The 20,961-nt window shown below is 33.9% G+C and overlaps 1 protein-coding gene across 3 annotated transcripts in view; it reads right to left on the reverse strand.

Annotated features, from left to right (window-relative positions):
• LMBR1 (limb development membrane protein 1) overlaps positions 1-20,961 on the reverse strand; it is a 180,539-nt gene that overhangs the window by 49,619 nt on the left and 109,959 nt on the right. For all 3 annotated transcript variants that reach the window (XM_027841033.1, XM_027841032.1, XM_027841034.1), the window contains 4 exons: positions 14,929-15,055; positions 13,743-13,811; positions 10,892-10,956; positions 8,483-8,555 (listed from right to left, as the gene is read on the reverse strand). In XM_027841033.1, the coding sequence (XP_027696834.1) occupies positions 8,483-8,555; positions 10,892-10,956; positions 13,743-13,811; positions 14,929-15,055 (334 nt within the window). The remainder of the gene's footprint in view (positions 1-8,482; positions 8,556-10,891; positions 10,957-13,742; positions 13,812-14,928; positions 15,056-20,961) is intronic.

Here is a 20,961-nt window from a genome sequence, read left to right on the forward strand (position 1 = left end):
CTTTGCTAGCAGAGTTGAGGTGTGGATTAGAGTGGGGAAAGACATAGGCAGGGAGACAAGTTAGAAGGTTCTTGCAATAGTCCAAGGGGTGGGGAGGGACTGAGCTAGGCTGGCGGCTACATAAGCAGAGAGAAGGGAGTATATATAAGAAATGTTGAGGCAAAAAATATTAAAGTTTGGCAATGGATTATACATGTGAGATTAGAGTGAAGAGTTGAGGATAACACCAAAGTTGTGAACCTGGATGGCTAGGATGATGGTAGTGCCCTCAACAGTTAACAGGGAAGTTCAGAAAAGAGGAAAGCTTGGGGAGAAAGATAGATAATGAGTTCTATTTTAGAAAGGTTGAGTTTGAGATGCTTATGAGATACCAAGTATAAGACAACCAAAAGACAATTGGAGCTATGGTACTGGAGCTCAAAAGAGAGACTAGGGCTAGATATACTCATGTGGGAATCATTCGCATGAAGATGATAACTGAACTCCTGGGAGCTGATGAGATGACCAAGGAAGACAATATAGAAGGAAAAGAGAAGAGAGTCCAGGACAGAGCCATGAGGGACACCCATTGTTAATGGGTATGACACGGATGAAGAACCAACAAAAGAGGCTAAGAAGAACCTCTTTTGGGAGAGAGACAAAAGGAAAATTAGTAGAGAGCAGATTCAGAAAAAATTTAGAGAAGAGAGTATCCAGAAAGAAAAGGTGGTCAACAATATTAAATGCTGAAGAGAAGCCAAGTATGATGAATATGGAGAAAAGGTAATACAACTTTCACAGCACTTACTCCATCCCTTATTTGGCACTCATTTTTATTGCCTAGTATTATTAGCTATTATTTCATATATCCATGCCTTATCTCCCCAAGAAGATGGCAAGTAAGAAAGTTCCCTGAAGGCAAAGGTTGAGTCTTCAGCCTCACTGTATCCTCTTCAAGACTAGCACCATGCCTTCAAGGGCACAAACGTACTTGTGTGTAGCCGGAAGGGAGCAAAAGAGTTAGTCCTGGGTGTTGAGTAGATCAAGGAATTGGGAACTTAGGATATTTAGGGTAGCATCAATAAGCATGTTGAAGTCCCCTAGAATGAAGGCAAGAACCTAGGTGTATAGAAAGACTATAAGCTAGACACTTAACTCACTGAGGAAGGAAGAAGAATGTTATAGGATTTGGATTGAGCGATAAATTTGTGAAGTGTGAATATCAAAAGTGTGGATATCAAAAAATACTGAGATAGTAACAGGAGAGTCTAGAAGTATCAATGCGGAGCCAGACGTAGTCTAACTCCCCCATAGCTATCATGTCTTGGGGAAAGGCAGAGAAACAAAAGAAAGTACCGCCAGTATTGGAAAGAAGAAAGGATGTAATGTCATCAAAAGGGAGCCAAATCTCACTGAGTGTCAGAAGTTGGAAGGAATGAAGAAGAAAAAGGTTCAAGATTTTTTAAAAATTGTCAGTTATGCAGGAGGCATTCCAAAGGGCAAAGTGGAAGAGATGGGCAGAGCTATATTGGTATGGGGTGGGGGGTATGAGTGAGTAGGGGAAAATGAGAGGGAAGGGCTGAAGTGGATGGGAATGAGTGAAGAGGCAACTGGAGAGAAGGAATAGAGTCATGACCTTGAAGAAAGCAATTTCAGTAGACTAGTCATGAAAAAAAAAAAGATTTCAAGGGGTTGATAACAGTTGGGAGGTAAGAGAGTGAGGCAGTGGGTATAGCCAGTTCTTTTTAAGGAGTTTGACTGTTAAGAGGAGAGATCTAGAATGATCATTTGAAGGGATCTTGAAGGATCAAGAAAAGAAGGGAGAATTTTTTCTTAAGAATAAAGAATCCTTAAGGATGCAGAATATTTGGGGATTGAAGGCAGCAGAAAAATAACCATTCTATTAGAAGAGACTGAAAACCAGATAGAAAAGATGATTAAAGGGGAAAGCTGCTAGGGAACAAGAGGGGATGGGGTTAAAAGGTACAATTAAAGGCTTTGATGTTGGTAAGGAGAAGGACCAAATCATCTTCTGAAACTGAAGCAAAGGAGGATAAGATGAGAGATGGTGCTGAGGAGGCCTGCAGTGACAACTAGAGCAAGACACATACTTACTACTTAACAAGACATGGTTTATATTACTGGTTGTCAACAACATAAATGAATTAATAACAGTTTTATTATATTTCATATGTTAATAAATTAATAATAATGAAATGATCTCCCTACTGTTTTCAATCTCAAACATCATGCTGAAAAGCACCAGACAAAATGGCAAAATCTTACAGTTATTATCAGGAATGAAAACACTATCTCAGTAGCCAAATAGCTACTATCATATCAAAATCTAGCAAATATGGTATAGTGTTCTAATAACAGTGTCAATAGTATGCTACCTTACTGGCCATCAATTTTTTTTTTAAATAAAGAGAAATAAGAACTAAGAATCCTTATAAGTTATTGCTTTTTGCAATAACTAAAATGGACTGAAATACCAATGCAGATTAAGAAATATTCACCGTAAGCATTTCATAAGTAAAACCCAGTAGAAATAACAGATACTAACACAAGGAAGCAAAGTGACCTCATAGTTATCACAGAGACTTGGTAGGATGAAACCTATGACTAACCTACACTGGGTAAGAGTATACCTTATCCAAAAGAAATGGGAAAAGAAGAAAGGAATGAGGCTAGGTTAGGGTTTATTTATAAGGTATACTTATGAAGAAATAGAAGAATCAGAGAGAAGTATATTGGGTAGATGAAGATCAATGAGGGGAAAACAGAAGTGATTTTGTACTTGGCAGTATATTATTACATACCACTTGACCAGAAAGAGGAAATTGATTAGGAATTTAAGAAACAGGTCATAAGCCTGGCATAGAGGCAGTGATGGGAGACTCCAATTCTCAAGACATCTGCTGGATGTCTCTCTGCCAAAAGCCAAGTAACTAATAACTTCTTGATTTGCATTACTGGTAATTTCATCCTTCGAAAGATGGAAGAACTGACAAGGGGAAATTCTATTCTGTATATGATTCTTACTAACAGGGAAGAAATGGTTGCTGGGGTAGAAATAATAGGAACCTTCCGGGAAAGCAATCACTCCCTCCTATAGTTTGTGAAAGAGAAGAAATTTGGGTAGTCTGACAGGTATCCTAGATTTTGGGAAAATAGATTTCAAAAGGTTCAGAGGAAAGACATGGACTAAAACATCAATGGGAAGTCAGCCCAGGAGGAATAGAAGATGCTCAAGAATGAAATTCTGAAGAAAAAGGGAAAACAATTCCAACAAGGGAGGAAAAAATGGAATTTTTCTGAAGATACTGGTGTGGATGCATAGGACACTCACAAACCAACTTAAACTTTAAGAACAAATGTCCAGAAGATGGAAACAAGGCTAGGTGAAAGAGGATGTGTATATGCGGCACAGTCCTGTAAAAATACTAAAAGGAGTAAGAAAGTTGTCAGTTCTAAAGTGATATTGGGAGAAAAGGAGGCTCAATGAAGGAAGAGTAATTTTGCAGGAAATGAGATCATCATTGGGGCTCCATTCTTACTTTGCTTCTGTTTTCTCCGTCAAAGAGAGTGGCTGCTGCAGCAGAAATCCAGAATAAAAATAACTTAACAAAGGGAGTTAATGTCTAAAATAAGGAGATAGTGAGAGCACTTACATGCCCTTGATGAACACAAGTCACCTGGCCAGGATTAACTAGATACACCTCCAGTCCTGAAAGAACTAGCAGTTATGATTGCTGAATCAGTCAGTGATACCTGAAAGATCATAGAAAATGCAAATGCTAACACAAGACTGGAAGAGAACATATGTTGCCCCTTTTCAAAATGAAGAAGAGAGTCTATAAATAGTCCAGTGAGTTTGTCTTTGGTTTCAGGGCCAATTCTAGACAGGATAATGAAAAGGATGGTTAACAAATCAAATTCAGCCTCAGACACTTGACCCTTACTAACTGTGTGACCCTGGGCAAGTCACTTAACCCTGATTGCCTCACCAAAAAGCAAAAAAAAAAAAAAAAAAAGATGGTTAACAAATATCTAGAAAGATAAAAAAGTGATTAAAAAAGTCAACATAGCTTCATTGGCAGGGGGTCGTGCCAAACTAACCTCATTTCCTTTTTTAATAGGATTACTAAAATAGTAGATGAGGGGAATGCTAGTTTAACCAAGATTTTAACAAAAATTTTTGATAAAGTATCTCATGATCTTCTTGTAGAGAAGACAGAAAGATATGGACTAGATGATAATACAGTTAAGATGGATTTAGAACTGATTCTATCTGTTTGATTTATGGCCAGACTCAAAGAGGACTCATTCATGGTTTAGATGTTCAGGTGGCAAGAAATCTCCAGTGGAGTATCACAGGGATCTGTGCTTGGCCCTAGGATGTTTAAAATGTTTATGAATAACATACAAAAGTATAAATGGCATGCTCATCAAATTTGCAGACATCACCAATCTAGGAGGCAGAGCTAACATATAGGATGACAAGGTCAAGATTTAAAAGGACCCTGACAGAATACAGCGTTGGGTTGAATCCAGTGGGATGAAATTCCACAGAAATAAATGTAATATCTTATATTTTGGTGTAAAAACAAAGAAATAAAAACCATAAACACACAACCTTTACGATACAAGATGGAAGGCATAGTAGAATAGCACTTATTCTGAACAAAAAAAAAGACTTTAGGGTTTTAGTGGATGGCAAGTACAATATGAATCAGTAGTATGATATAGTAGCCAAAAAAACCTAATGTGATCTGGGATGCATTGAGAGGCATAATTTCCAGGAATGGGGAGGTAATACTCCCAATGTACTCTGCCCTCATCAGACCTCACTTGAAGCACTGTGTTCAATTCTAGGTGTCACAGGTTTAAAAGGAAATTAATGATCTGGAGAATGTCCAGAAGAGAACAATCAAGTTAATGAAGGGCCTTGAGACCATGTCATACTAGGATTGGTTGAAGGAACTGGGCATGTTTAGCCTGGAGAAGATAAAACTCTAGGGGCACATGATAGCTATCTTCAAGGACTTAAAAAGTTGTCAAATTGAGTAGGGATTAGATTTGTTCCCTTGCCCAGAGGGCAAATTTAGGCTTGATTTCAGGCAAAACTCCCTAAAATCAGAACTGATTCAAAGTGGAACAAGCTGTGTTAAGAGGGGGCTGATTTCCCTTCCTTACTGGATGGCCACTTGTTGGGTGTGTTATACTGTGGATTCCTTTTATGTATAGGTTGAACTAGAGAATCACTGAGTTCTCTTCCATTTCTCAAATTTTGTGATTCTGTATTTTCTTACTGATATTTCCACAAATTTTAGTGAAACACTTGCTTCAAAATACACAAAATGAGGCTTCTCCCTCCATCATATAACTTTTAACATTTTCCCATATAAAATCTCACGTTGTTTTGTTAATGATTTCTTGTTACCTTAGAAATTACAAGAATAAAAAGGACCTATTTGTCCAAAAATATTTATAGCAGCTCTTTCTGAAGGGTGGCAAAAGAACTGGAAATTGAGGGGATACCCATCAATTGGGGAAGGGATGAACAAGCTGTGGTATATGATTGTGATGGAATATTATTGGGCTATAAGAAATGACAAGCAGGATGCTCTCAGAAAAACCTGCAAAGACTTCTATGAACTGATGCAAAGTAAAATGAGCAGAACCAAAAGAACATTGTACACAGGAACACCGATATCATATAATGATGAACTGTGAATGACTTATCTATTCTCAGCAATATAACCATCCAAAGGACTCATGATGAAAAATTCTATACACATCCAGAAAAAGAACGGATGGAGTGTGAATTCAGATCGAAGCATACAATTTTGATTTTTTTTATGGTTTTTTTTGGTCTGTCTTCCTTTACAATATAACTAATATGGAAATATGTTTTTGCATTGCTTACCATCTCAGAAAGGGGAACAGGGAAGAGAGGGAAGGAGAGAGAGAATTTGAAACTCAAAATTTTTTAAAATTAATGTAATTGGGAAAAAATAAAACATTAAAATTTTAAAATTATAAGAATAACCTGGTATAGTGTACATTTGGGAATGAATCTTCATTAAATAAAATCTACACTCTTTGAGTGATTCTACAGAATATAACCAAAGAAATGTTTTCTCAATTACATAATGAAAGCAAAAGAATAACCAAAATAAAATTAATTCACAAGACTAGAAATATATCCTTTATACTTTCTTAGACTAAAAGTAGCAGATCCTATACATTTTAGTCCTCTTTAACTTTTGGGATAGACTAATGAAAATATTCAACCCATACACGGATTATCTGACTTTCTGTCATAGAAGCATTCACCTTATACCATAAACATGCCTCTATTAACAGGCCTGATATTTTCCACTTTTAAGTATTTTACAGCAGATAACTAACATCAAACAGTAACCATTATAATCACTCTAGGATGTCTTTAAAGAGTCTCAGTGAACAGATCTTTGTGTGTGTTATAAAGAGACAACTTACATAATAGCACAAGTAGAATATGGCCTACCAAAATGATACAAAACAAAAATGTGCTGTTGAATCCATTTTAAATGACTTTAAAATGTAAAATCTATTATTTATTAACATATCTATATTAGTTTTCTTGCTCCACTTCATTTAAAGATCTTGGCCTTCTAGACTATTTCTTTCTCCTTACTACCAACTGACACTTTCAAACTTTAGGAGTTTGCTTGAGCCTTAATATTCAAAAATAATTAGGAAGGTATTTTGTTTTTTGGCCACTCCAGAAAAGATATAGAAGTAGGCAGGGAAGAAGTAAGGCTGGTAAAAGAAGGGTTTATTTCAATTACTATTCCTAGCACCACTACTATCCATGACACAACATGTCTAATCTCTTTGAATTTCAGTACTGATTTGTAAAATGGAAATAACATACATCTCAAAACTACTAGGGGAGGAGAGGAAGGAAATTAAATCCTATGTGATAAGATTAAATACATCCTACATCGTTGAAAGATATAGTCTTCTTAATTCATGACTGCTTGTATATATTTATCACATATTATCATGAATATCTACACCAAATTCTAAAAAGATTTCTAAATTTAGTGCAATAGTATGAAGCTGATAACACTGTTTTGAATAAAGTTTGTAACACTCATTTATTTTCAATTACTACTAACAACTCAGTATAATGACACATAAAAGTGATGTTAATAGTGTAATGAAGCTAAGGAATCAAAGATCTAAGAGTTTACCCCTCAGTATGTGGTGTCTAGTTTAATTTTTGTAAGACGGTTCCAACTCTACTCTTTGCAAAAAAAAAAAAACAAACCTTTTTTTTGATCTAAACAAATTTTTGATCTAAATAAATCTTTACGTATAGTTTTATTTAAGATACTTCAGAATTATACCCTTTGGTGAAAATAATACATCCCTATAACACATTATTTGTTTTTTAATTAAAATAGAAATATAATTTGTTGCTAATTATTTGAATCTTGAAAAAAATCACATATCTTTTAATACATGGAGAAACCAGTTCAGGACAAAAAAAAAATCACTAAAATAAAACAAATGAAGAAAAAGCAAACGAAGAAAAATTTATTTGTCTTCACTCCTTTAAGAATTTATATGTCATTACTAATTTATATGTCTTCACTCCTTTACTAATTTCCTTTTTTTTTACTAGAGACCAATTTAAAAAAAAAAACTGAGGACTTTAAAAAGTAAACTTTTTAATCTTTTAAGATGCTTTACAATCTAGTTTAAAATGATCTTCAAAACTTCAGGCCAAAAATTAATTTACTTTCAAGAAATAATTAAGAAAACAAGTTTCTGACACCTTAAGGATGCAGTGTGGTATAGTGGTAAGGTTGCTGACCTCAGAATCAGGAGAGACCTTGGTTTAACTTCTGCCCTATGACACTATCAAACAATAAGTAAGTCATTTAACCACTCTGAACCTCAGTTTCCTAATCTGTAAAAAGAGTAAAATATACCTGTAGAACCTACCTCAAAAAGAAACTGTAAGGGTCAGATGAGATAATGTGTTTGAAGTTTTTGGCAAACCTTAAAGCATCATATAAATATCCGCCATGATTTCTGACGGTTCTGAAACTTTCCTGGATCTATTATTTCAGAATATAAAGAAATGGAAGAGTAACCCAAGCCATCGACAAGATTACATGAAAATGTGTAAAACTTCAACAGCCAAGTAATTGAAAGTTTATCTTTCAATAAAATAGACTGAGACTTTGCAAAGATGCATCTGCTGGTGAGATACATCTGCTCCACAGTTGATAATGCCACACATTTAAATACCTCCCTCTGAAGTCACACTTTGATTAAGGAAAGAATTGATGCCTCAGTTACAGGGCTACACTGTTAGCCTGTGGCCCATCCTTCTCCCCAGTTCTGATTCCAAATCAGCAGACACAGTCTATTTTATTCATACCCTGCACTATTGATTTCCATGATAACTTTTTGGTCTAAATATTTAACACTTAAATACCATTTAGTCTCCTCTGAAGTGCTTCTTCCTCAAGTGTAATAATATAAATTTGCTCATCCAGGTCTTCAAGAATCTAAATGTAAAAATAAAATTATTCACTGATGTAGTAATGTTAAGTAAATGACTTATGTTTTAATTTATGTGCTATATAAATGCTAGTTATTATAAGGATACAAGTCAGTTAAAACACCTGCAAGCTAAGGCTACGTATATTGCTAAACACACCAAAAAATTGCCCCAAATGTTCACTTTACTGATTTGCATTCTCAAGCAGGCAAAATTTGTTTCTTTATCAAAGAATTTGCATTTATTTTATTAGCCAAAAGCATAAAGCTGAAAGAATTTTTAAGTACACATAAACTTAAATATAATATGCTTATATATTCTCCAAAAGTCATAATTTAAAACTGGAAATGACCTAAAAAATTTAGCTCAATATTTATTTTCTTATTTGTGTATACCAACCTATCAAACACTTACATTAAATTTGGCACAAATGACTTATAAAATAATTCATTGACATGTAACGTTTTGCCACTTCTTATACCTTGAAAATACCATAATGAAATTTAACTGTCCTTTATCAAAGTCAACTTATAACAAGGCCAATTAAGGAAATGGAGGAATTTCAATTTTAATATCGTATAACACATTTCCATCCTGTCATATTCCCCTCTAAATTAAATGAAAATGAAAACAATATTGGTCAAATCGAATATACGTGCTACCCTCCCACCCCAACTAGGTAGTAGCACAGTGCCTGGCACATAATAGGTACTTGGTTGACTTGACCTGATTTTTGCACTTGACAGTGAGAAATTAGCAGTATATTCTTTTAATCATTTGCTTTGTTTACATCACATTGCATCTGCTTAATTCTGGGGGGTATGATGTTACAGTACAGCAATTCAAGTCAGAAGATTATGGTTCTAAGACCAACTTCACTTCTTTCTAGCTGTTTGATTTGAAGTTAGTCACAAAACCATTATAAACCTGAGTTTCCTCATCTGTAAAATGCAGATAGTAATACTGCCCTGACTACCTCACAATGCAGATCAAATGAAATAATACATGTGAAAGTATATTTCAAACTGTAAATCACAACACAAAGATAATTATTATTATTCAGCCGTTGTCCCAGCAGAAAAATACTTTAAAAAACCACATACTTAACTACACCCCTCACTCCAAGGAAGATCTGAGAGAGCACAGAATTGCTTGAAATTAGCATTTTGCATCAGTCTGAGAGACAAACTGTTTATTTCCAAAATGGAAGAGCTCAGCAGGTGGAATAAGAGAGTAAAACTGCTGATTTTTTTAGTTTCTCTGAAGCCAGGTCTTCACCATGTAGTTCCATTATTTTATATAAATAGGTTCCTAAATAATATAATACGTATCAAACGCAAATACCAAAATACATATAACAAAGCCAAAAATGATGGATTTTTAGAATGGCTGTGCCACCAATCTCCTCCATTGGTGCAAGTAATCAAGACCTTCCTTCTCAAGGTCTAACTACATAAATAATCAATTTAATACAATATGTGATATATGTGAATGAGATTGGCTTAATGAATATATTTCTAGAAATTATGTTAAAATGAGTGCATTCTTCTTTAAAATATTTGTATGTATGTTTACACATACATACAAAAACTCATTTTAATGAAAATGACAAATTAGATAAAGCTAATTCATACTATAAATGAATTCTTCCATTTATAAAAAGATTTACTATGGGGAAAAGAGTAGTAAATTCTATTAGTACATCTAAGTCTATCAAGTAATTAATCTGCAAAGAAAGACCAACAAGGAAATCATTTAGAATCACTACCAATCGAAGATTAATAATAAAAGTCTTCTATGAAATTAAAATAAAAACTGATGAAAAATTCAATTTTTTAAAAAACTTTGTATACAATAAATACATATATGTATAATATATACACATATACACTTCTTAAGAATATATCTACTATGTAAAAAACGAGATGCATAGGTATATTTCTATGGTAAATCTTGAAAAATTCTAAAATTTCTGTTTATTAGAAAAATTGTTCAGAAATCATGTTACTCTTCAAAGTTCATTTTATCTTGTGGAGCCTCAGTTTCCTCTTCTGTTAAATAAGGAGTATAGACACATGATCTTTAAGGTTCATTCCAACACTTAGTTCCTATGATACACCTAAGAAAGCAGGATGCTGGGCTAAAATGGCTTATGCCTTTAAGAATTAAGAAACTTTGATTTTAAATGCACTAAGGGAATTTTTCCAATAAGATCTATAATCACACAATCAAAGATTTCTATTATATATACATTGCTAAATAGCAAGCTAAAATATAATTTATAAGGTGTTCAAATGCAATTACATTTATCCTAGTAGAAACAAGTGACTACAAAATACTTACCGTTGGTTTCACCAACAGCTGACCCATGACTGTAAACATTCGTGAAAGCCCAACTGGTGTGCACACTGTAGAAAATAAATTGTTTACTAAAAGACAGATTTTTAGATTTCAAAGTTGAGACAAATACATTCCTAATCTATGCAGACTATAACACACCCAAATTAAGATGGTCCTTTGTCAGCATTCTCATGGAATATTTAGATTGTCACTTTTAATTTAATGTTTGGCAAGTATCACATAGAAATTTTTAACTTTTGCCTGGTACAAAGCAAAATGACAGATTATATGTTACCAAACTGAAACCATTTTAATATCAATGAGTACCAACTAACTCATTTAAACTAAACAGTGCCATCTCTTTGATACGTCCTCTAAGTTAAAATGTTTGCTACAGCATTGAAGTGTATCAATGGAATCAGTCTTAGACTTTCAAAAGAAAAGTCATCATTGGACATTTTAAGCAAATTAAAATTCAATGTGAGTAGAATAATAAGTATAATACTGAAAACAGGCTAGAGTGTCATCCATGTGACTAACATTTTGATTTCATTAGAAATAAAATGCACTAAAACTTCATTCTAAGACATGTTAAGGGACAAAACTAACACCTACTTGGTATCTATGTTATAATGGGAAAAGATACATTACATATCACTAGGTCAATGTGAACTTCAATATAATCAAATGAATGGCTAGACAATTTAAACTGGCTTTATTATATTCAACCAACCAAAGAAATATGGTTTAAACATTTTTCACTATTGGTTTTTTTCCCTCCCAAAGGATTCCCTAAGATACTAGATCTTCAAAAGGACTAGGACATCGAAAAACAAATAAATTAACCCATGTACTTTTCAATTCAAGATTAATCACAGGTTTTTTAATTGTTTAGCTTTGTGAGTAATAGAACCAACTGGGCTGATAATTAGAATTGAGATACACTAAAAAGAAATAATAAAAGTTGCTGTCTGGTTCAATATTGGAGTTTAAGTCATTGCTTCCATAAACTTATAATAACCGTTAACAATACAAAAAAGTGTTACGGCATACTATAGAAAAATATTACAATGTTTTAATCAGAGGTCAAGAATAAAACCTATGTTATAAGTACTCCATGTAATTCCATGTACTATGCACATGGAGGAAAGCATCATCTGCAGTCTAAGCATAAGAGGGTCTACCATTGGTTACCCACACATGACGTAGCTACAGCAAATTTTAATCACAATATGACATTGCTAGCAAGAACCTAGCATAGTTCTAGACTACTTTACCCCATTGCAGATATGGGAATGGAATCTAACTTTAACCTCCATTAATTAAAAAAAAACATTTAAAGGTAAATGTAGAGGAAGACTCCTTTCAAAATGAAACAGAAATAATTTCTGAATAAAAACCTGTTTTGGATTATTTGTGCCCTCCCTGTAATGCAGATGTGTCAGTGTTGAATGTATATTCAAAATTAAGAACACTAGGTTTAAAAGGACAAGTCTTAGCTCTACTTTTAAATTACTTCAAATTTTTCTTGCTTTGGTTTATTTAAATAGGTACTATCATTTAAAAAATAAAACATTTTAAAAGTTTATATGTTAAGTTGAAGCATAAAATAAAATGTAATATTTGAAAACCTAACACATATCTTCCAATCTACTACCATATAATATTGTATTAAATCTTTACTTAAGCACTCAGACCCTGACAAGCAGCAATAAGACAACATTTAATATCTTTAAAATATGAATGACTTTATTTATTCGTTCCTTTAAGTAATATTACTGCAATTATATTAATACATTTATGAAAAGGCTAAGCCACATAAAACTCTGAAATGTGTATATGAACATATAAATGATAATTCTTAATATATAGATATTTATATATGTATATATATAAAACTATATAAAATATGGGGAAAGCTGGTAGCCAGTCAAATTTCTTACTACATAGCAATTTCAAATTAAATCATTGCTCAATTGGGTAGTAGTACAGACAGAGAACTCTGTCTTTATTCCCATTACATTGACCTGAATGGAAAGAACTGGTGGCAATATTGCAAAATACTACTACTTCAAAGGAAAAAAAGTCTCTACTTAGTAAAAGTAAAAGTAGTGCTAGCAAGATCAAGGAAAGTCAAATAGATGTTTAGTAAGGCAGACTGAGGCAGGTAGGAGTTAGCAAATTCAGGACCAAAAGAGAACAAGGATATTCATCTCAGACACAATTCAAAACTAACATCAGATTTGGGATCTACAGAAATAAAGAAAAATGGCTATTTCTGCACAGCTAAAGCCAGGCAAAGAAGAGAGCAGATGTCATCCAGCAAACTGATTTATCAGACCAGAATATTGAGGAACAAGCAGTAACCAGAAACTACATTTTTAACCCTGAAATTATGTACGCATACAATAAGACAGATGGCAAGTTCTCTGATGCCACATTGATATATATGTTTAATATGTATGTTGTGTGTATATGTGCGTATAAAGTCAACCTACTTAAATTTTGTTGTAACTATCCAATATGAGATAGAATACATCCGATCTATAGGTGCTTAGCTACTGAAATAGCAAAAGGACCAAGTTATGCCAAGGTTCCCAAATATCAGCAACCCTTCTTATTGAAGTTTATTTTTAATATGAACACTATTAGATGCATGAGAAACATAGTCTAATGGATTCTTGAAAGAAAATACAATTAATAAAAAAACAGTTGAAACCTAGAAAATTAAGAAAATTTGTTATCAAAGGAATCACAAGTTCCTACAAATCTCTAATAATATTGATTCTTAAGATATGGGGCTGATAGAGTTTGTTAATAAAATCTGATTTCCACTAATCAGAAGAATACTTACAAAGAAGTAATAAACATCCCATTAATGATATACAGGAATATAAATAAGGTAGGTAGAATTCCCAGAGATCTGTAACAAGAATATTTTAATATATGCATTAAATATGATACATGTTGAGATATTAAACATTAAAACTGGTTATTTAAATCTGATGAAACTAATTCAATTCAATCAAAACTTATTAAGTACCTACTATATATAAGGCACTGTGCAGGTGAGATAAAAAGACAAAAAAAAAAGTCTATCTTCACCAAACTTATATTATACTGAGTGCATAAAACATGTAACATCTATTAAGAAAGAAAATTAGTTCTTAAGTCTGGATTTAGGTTCAAATAACACCACTAACTAATAATAACAACTAGCATTTGTATAACACTTTAAGATTTACAAAGAGCTTTACAAATATTATCTAATTTGATCCTCACAACCACCCTGGGAGGTGCTGTTATTATCCCCACTTTACAGATGAGAAAATTAAGGCAAAAAAGGTTAAGTGTCTTGCCCAGGGTTACAAAGCTAGTAAGTGTCTATGGCTTGATTTAAATTTAAGCCTTCCTAACTCTAGGCCTAGTACTCTATCCACAGGCTACCTGTAAGTCTTGAGGCAAGGACCTTCATCTCCCTGGGTCTTTGTTTCCCAAACTGTAAAAGGATGGAATTTGATTAGATGGCCTTCTGAGGTCCCTTCCAGCCCCAGTTCAATGATTCTACACAGATATGTAAATACACAGTAATCTGAGGAGAACAGCACATTAACTGGGGGCAAGGATCTCCGGAGAAGGGAGAGAATGGGTAAAGAGCTTATGCCAGTGCTCCAAGGCAGGACTGGAATGGAGGGAGTAACATGACATGAGGCTAAAAGGATGGACCAAATTAAGGACTTTATCTTACTAACTGTTACTTTGCAGGACAGTAGAGTAAAAGGATTTAGAAAACAGAAAATTATTGTTAATCTTTACAGAGGAAAAACCTTTATGGCATCTTAGAAACAAAAAGCAATTACCAAAAATATCTTGGAAGCTGCTTAAACAATCTGCATTGATATTAAGTACGTGTGGACACATGCATAAACCATGCTGGAAATCATTTTCAAGTGCTGATTAAAATATATTAGTAGAACTTAAAAGCATCTAGACTTATGACCTGCCACTCAGAAGATGGTTAAAAGAAATAAATTCCTTACCATATAAAGATTCCATACTGGCAGCATCATTGTCAATGAGAGCAGACGCTACCCATACTATTCCAAGAATAAGCAGTGCAAGAAGAATCAACATAACAACGGTTTCCAAAATTCGTGCTCTGATTCCCTGGAAAGTGTAACCAGAATTTTTTTTTTAATATCTTACTCCATTTGCTAAATTTCCATTATATGAAATTGCAGAATAATCCTTTACAGAGGAAAAGATGTTGCTTTACTCCAGGGGAAAAAACACTAAGAGCTTATACCTCTTAAGGGTTCCCTAGTTGATTTTTCCTTTTAAACCCATGGGAAATACTATTACCTTAAATTTGGAAATAAAATACACTTCTCATTAATCTCATGATTCCATAAAAACATTCTTTATACCATATAATTTTACAAAGTCATTTTTAAAGATGGATTACTTTCTTAACACTTTCAGCTAAGAAAGGGGATTAGCAAGTTTTTATCTATGATTTCAATCAAGCGAATGGAAGGCCAATTATGGCATATAGCCAAACAACTCAGCCAGCATTAAACACAATTTAGGTACCATGTACCACTTTACTTAAGAATAGAATTTCCCACTGTAATTAGTTCTGTGTAGTTCTTCACAGTCTACAGAGCCCTCAAGTGTGTAGCTGAAGAATTGCTCATTTTATTTCTGTACTGCTATTACATTAGTTTTATGAATTACATCATTCCTTTCTCTTCATTGGACAGGACATTCACTAATTCACAATACTAAGAGCATTACATTATAACAATTATTTTAAATATAGAACTAATTTTGTCTTGAAGATCAAGATGTTGTAATTTAAAACTAATTGAGATCTAACCACCAAAATAGGAAGAAAATAAAACAAAACTAAAAGAAAGTATTTTTATCACATTTGTCCTGCAAAATGATACCAGAAGACGGAACTAACATTTTAAGGCCAATACAAGCATTTTAAACTATAATGCTAACTCTATGATACAATTCTATAAGTACTAATGTTAAGGTTATAGACCAGTTTGTTATAAATTATAAAGCAATGAGTTTTTTGAAAATAGGTAAAATTTATTAGTAACTGAGTTAAGAATGAATGCCTGGGGTATATATTTAGTTGACATTTTTTTACTCAAGAGCCTTTGAAATGGTCTTTTTCAGTTTTTGAATGAGTGAAAACAAAAATGATAAGATACCCAATTAGAAATATTATTATGGCCCAGTCACCTAGAAAATGGAAATAAAAGAATAGAAATAATGTCACTATTAACAATAGACATTTATATAGCATGCTTTAAGGTTTGCAAAGTGTTTAACACAGTGATCTCATTTGATCCTCACAATAAACATGTGAGCTAAGTATATCTAATAGTATTTATATCAGTTTTATAGATAAAGAAACTGAAGCACACAATCTATATGACTAGACAAGTGTCACTGACTTTTTAGCTCTAAATTTTGACTATGACTTTCCTGGGAGTTTTCATTTTGGGTTTTCTTTCAGGAAGTGACTAGTGGATTCCTCCTATATCCACTTTACCCTCTGGCTCTAAGAGATCTGGGAAATTTTTCTTTTAAGATTTCTTGAAATATGGCATGTAGGTTCTTTTTTTTGGTCATGATGTCCATATAATTCAATGATTCTTAATTTTTTTCTCCTCAATCATTCAGGTCAGTTGTTTTTGCTATGAGATAATTTATATTTTCTTCTATTTCTTCAGCTTTTTGTTTCTTCAGCTTGACTTTGTTTTGATATTTCTTATTACCTCATGGAGTCACTGGCTTCTATTTGCTCTATTCTAATTTTCAGGAAGTTTCTTGCTTCGGCAAGGTTTTGTACTTCTCGTGCCAAGCTAGAACAATCTTTCCAATTCTTTCTTATTGTTCTCATTTCTTTCCTTAAGTACTCTCAATCCACTTATAAAAACATTTTAAAACTCTAATTTTTAAACTTTTGCTTCATCTTTTTTCAGGAATTCGAGTCGAGTCTGTGTCCATGCTGTTTTTCTCTGAAGCACTGCCTGTAGATGCTTTAGAGTCATTCTCTTCTGTCTCTGTGCCTTGAGTGTCCCTGCTGCCATAACAGCTCATGATGGTGGCTGTTGGTACGATTGCTTGCTCATTCTTCCAGGCTACTTCCTCACTTCCAATTTGATGTTAAGACCAGGTTCTGCTCACTTTTGCAGGGAAGGTCTGGGCTAGTATGGTTGTTTCTTTCTTACTGTGTTGTGTATTCCAGGTTCTCAGAAGCAGTTTGGGCTGGGAACCTGCAAGCTTTCCGTACTCCCAAAGTAGTTTGATCCAGAGCAAAGTCTCACTGCTGTTCCCTCCCACCCTCCTCAATCTGAGCTCTGCAAGTTCTTGACCTGGATTTTGACCTGAAAAGTAGACCACCTCTGTCAGCCAACTGGAAAGTTCTTTTGGCTCCAAGAAGTAGAACCGTGGGCTCCCCTTCAGTCTGGGATTTCTGCACAATATGCATCAGGCCACTTATGGCCCACAGCCATGCCAAAGGATTTCAGGCAGTCGCAGGTTGTGCGTGGTGGGACGCAGGTTGTGCAGGCCTAGCCTTGATTATTCCTCTGCAGTCTGGACTAGATACTAGAAGTGAAACTTTGCTCCGAGCTTGGGGCCAGAACCACACTGCTGCTACAGCTAGCTGCTGACTTCTAAACCTCCTCCTTTTTCCACACACACACACAGTCTGGGCCTCCACACCCAGGAAAACCACTGCACTCCTCAGTTCATCCTGTATTTGTGACCCAGAACTAGGGAGTAGATGACAAAATTGGCATTTGCAGTGCCTTGAAACAGATTTGTAAAAATTGCCCTCTATACATTCCATATCAAAGAATCAACTAACCATTATCCTTGGGTAGTTTATCCCATTTGCAGTTATTCATAGGAATAACCAGACCTCCCTCCAGGTATTACATAGAAACTTAGGTTGGCAACAATGATACTACAAAGGTATGGAGGAGAATGAGACTATATCTGACCAAGAACCAATACAGTATTCCCAAACCAAATATATTTGGGGGTTTCCATTGTTTTGTTTTTTAATATCTCTTCTTCCTATTTTATGTGGGTAATTAAGAAAAAACTTTAAAAACAAACAGAAAACAAAAAAAAAAAGGAGGAATTCTTGTGGGGCCAAAGAACAAAAAAAATTTAAAAGACAATTTTAAAAGTTCCAGAAATAGCAACACCAGCAACAATACAAATTATTTTTCCAGCAAGGTCAAGAATGAATTAAAAAAGAAGACCAAAAATATAAAAATAGAAAGATGAGTTAGGAAGCAAATAAGCAAATCACCAATTCTATAATATCAAATTCTAGTATCTAATATAAAATTCTCTAAAATAAAAAATAAAATAAAAAATTTGTACAGTGCCATACAGTGAACCTGCTTTTTTTTGCATACCATAGAGAAATGCTGCTTTAAAAAAAAAAAAGGAATAGTCTTCTCCAATTTAGGGTCCAAATATTCTTTAAGATGTCATTGGTATTTGCACTAACAGAGAGCTATCATTTCCCCATCAAGTTCTATTTCCTCCCTGCAACCCAGGTAAAAAGTACAGCATTCTCTTTCCCAAGAGATACCTTCATCACCAAGAATTCTCCTACCTATCCCACAGAGTTGCCAAGAATAAAGAACACTTAATATGTTTCATATATAGATAATATAATCCTAGCTAGAATTTTTATTAGGAAGATAAAAGTTTTGACTATAGAATCTTAATTTTTATTCAAAAGATTAAATGTTTTAACTTAAAGATGTAAATATAAGTATCTAGACAGCTTTTTAAAATCATAAAATGAGCTCAGGAAAAATATTAGCTAAATGTTAATATATAAAAAACACACAAAACAAGCTGAAATTCAGAAAACAGTTAAGGAACATGTTTATTAAGTATACTGAACTTCTCCTCACCTCATAACTACCTTATTGTATCTTTAGATAATAGTATCTCTGTTCCCAAGTATGAAATTCTTTTGCTTTTATAGATTTGTGGCCCAGCCTAAAAGAACTATAAATGTGTGTATACTATGATAATGTCACAAACTCAGTAGCTATGAATGACTTAATTTTCAAAGAAGAGCCCTTCTTAAAATATTGGAGTAATTTTCTACAATCCAGTATTTTAGAAACTGAAATGAAATAATAAGTTCTTCCAATTAATACTGAAAAAGTTTACATTCAGGAAGTATTGATAAAGATGCTTCTTTAGTGTGATATATTACTAGTAAATTTCTGATTTCTTATTATAAATAGGAATAATTTGAGATATGCTAAAATCCTTAATAAATAATTATAGTTATTATATTACAGCAGTTCCATGCCATGAAACTGTAATGTTGTCTAGAATAAATCCTCTGGGATGGAGTCCCAGGAGGACCGATCTGATAATAAATATGGCAAGTAACATTTTCCAAAGCCCCAGGAACCTTAAACAATGCCACTTGGTACCACAAAGAATAAATTTACTAAATCTTCAACACAACAGAGCTTCAAATATTTGAAGGCAGTCTATCATGCCTTCTTATCCTGCCAAGTATTCTTTTCCATAGGATTTAACCTATTTGTTCATTAGCATTTGGTTACAAGGTCCTCTCACTCTCCTAGTAGCTTTCATTTGCTCCAGGTGGTCCTTGTCTCAAAGACTTGGGCATAATACTAGCTACATAACCCATACAGAACACAGCTGCACCTTCTTTGTTCTGGATGATACTATCCTATTAATGCAGCAAAGAATAAGCCAAGTCAACAAGCATTTATTATATGACAGCCATTGTGTTAAGAGCTGGAGATATAAAGAAGGGCAAAAACTGTTGCCTACAAGAAGCCCACATTCTAATGGGGGAGGGGGAAGGAATATCTAATCAACTGAGCACATGCAAGTCTTAGACAAGGTAAGCTGACGGTCATCTCAGAGGGAAGGCACTAACATTGAGAAAGAAGGAGAAAAGTTTCTTGTAGAAAGTAGGATTTTCATCAAGAGTCTGAAGGAAACCTGGAAAGCCAAGAGGCAGAGGTAAGGAGGGAGGACATTTTAGGTATAGGGAACGGCTAGTATTAAGGTAAACCAAGTTTTATTAGTAGCCACTTCAAACTATTTATTCTGAACTTTTTATTCAACTAAAATATTTTCACTCTGTTATTAAGTCACACTTTATCTAATAAAAATAACTTTAAAACTTACTAGCTACTACAGATATATATGAATATATCAAGTTACAGATCCATATATGTGTGTATATATGAGGTACATGTAGGATATATATATTATTATAAGAGTATACATATATATAATATGTATGTAGATGTGTGAGATACAGATCCATCTATCTCATTTGAGTTTCATAAGCCTCAAGAGGTAGGTACTAAAGGTTTGGTCTCCATTTTCCAGATGGGGAAACTGATACAGAGATTAATCACATGACTTATAAATATCTGAGGTAAGACTTGAATTCAGGTTTTCCTAATTCCAAGTTCAGCATCCATCCACTGCACCAGCACTGCTCCAACCTCTGTTTGTCCAACTACTGATGCTAAGTGAATATTACTTTTCAATAAAGCGAATTTCAAGAAAACATGAAAAGATGATTAACTTCTGACTCCCCTATAGTCGTACTCCACCCTTCACCCCACCCTCTTTATCTGATTAATCTGGCTGGATTTAAGAGGCAGAAGTTTATGGTGCGAATAACTGTCAAATCTCATTAGAATTTCAGATTACAGCCAACACTTTTATAGTCTGCTGACATTCAGTGGGCATTCATCAGATATGGTATGGGTCTGAATGCAGAGCTACACTTTTCACCAATCTACTTGACACAGTCTCAGGGAAATCTACAATAATCAATGCATTATGAGCACATGCAAAAAAAAAAATAAACTTGCATGTTCCCTAGATTATGTATATGTACAAATGTGCATATGTGTCCCCTTAAAAAGAGGAAATCTCACAGAGTTATATGGGAATAGGTATTGTGTGTGTGTGTGTGTGTGTGTGTGTGTGTGTGTGTGTGTGTGTGT

This window comes from Vombatus ursinus, unplaced genomic scaffold (assembly GCF_900497805.2).
Source record: "Vombatus ursinus unplaced genomic scaffold, bare-nosed wombat genome assembly UNPS02014852.1, whole genome shotgun sequence".
Taxonomy (NCBI): domain Eukaryota; kingdom Metazoa; phylum Chordata; class Mammalia; order Diprotodontia; family Vombatidae; genus Vombatus; species Vombatus ursinus.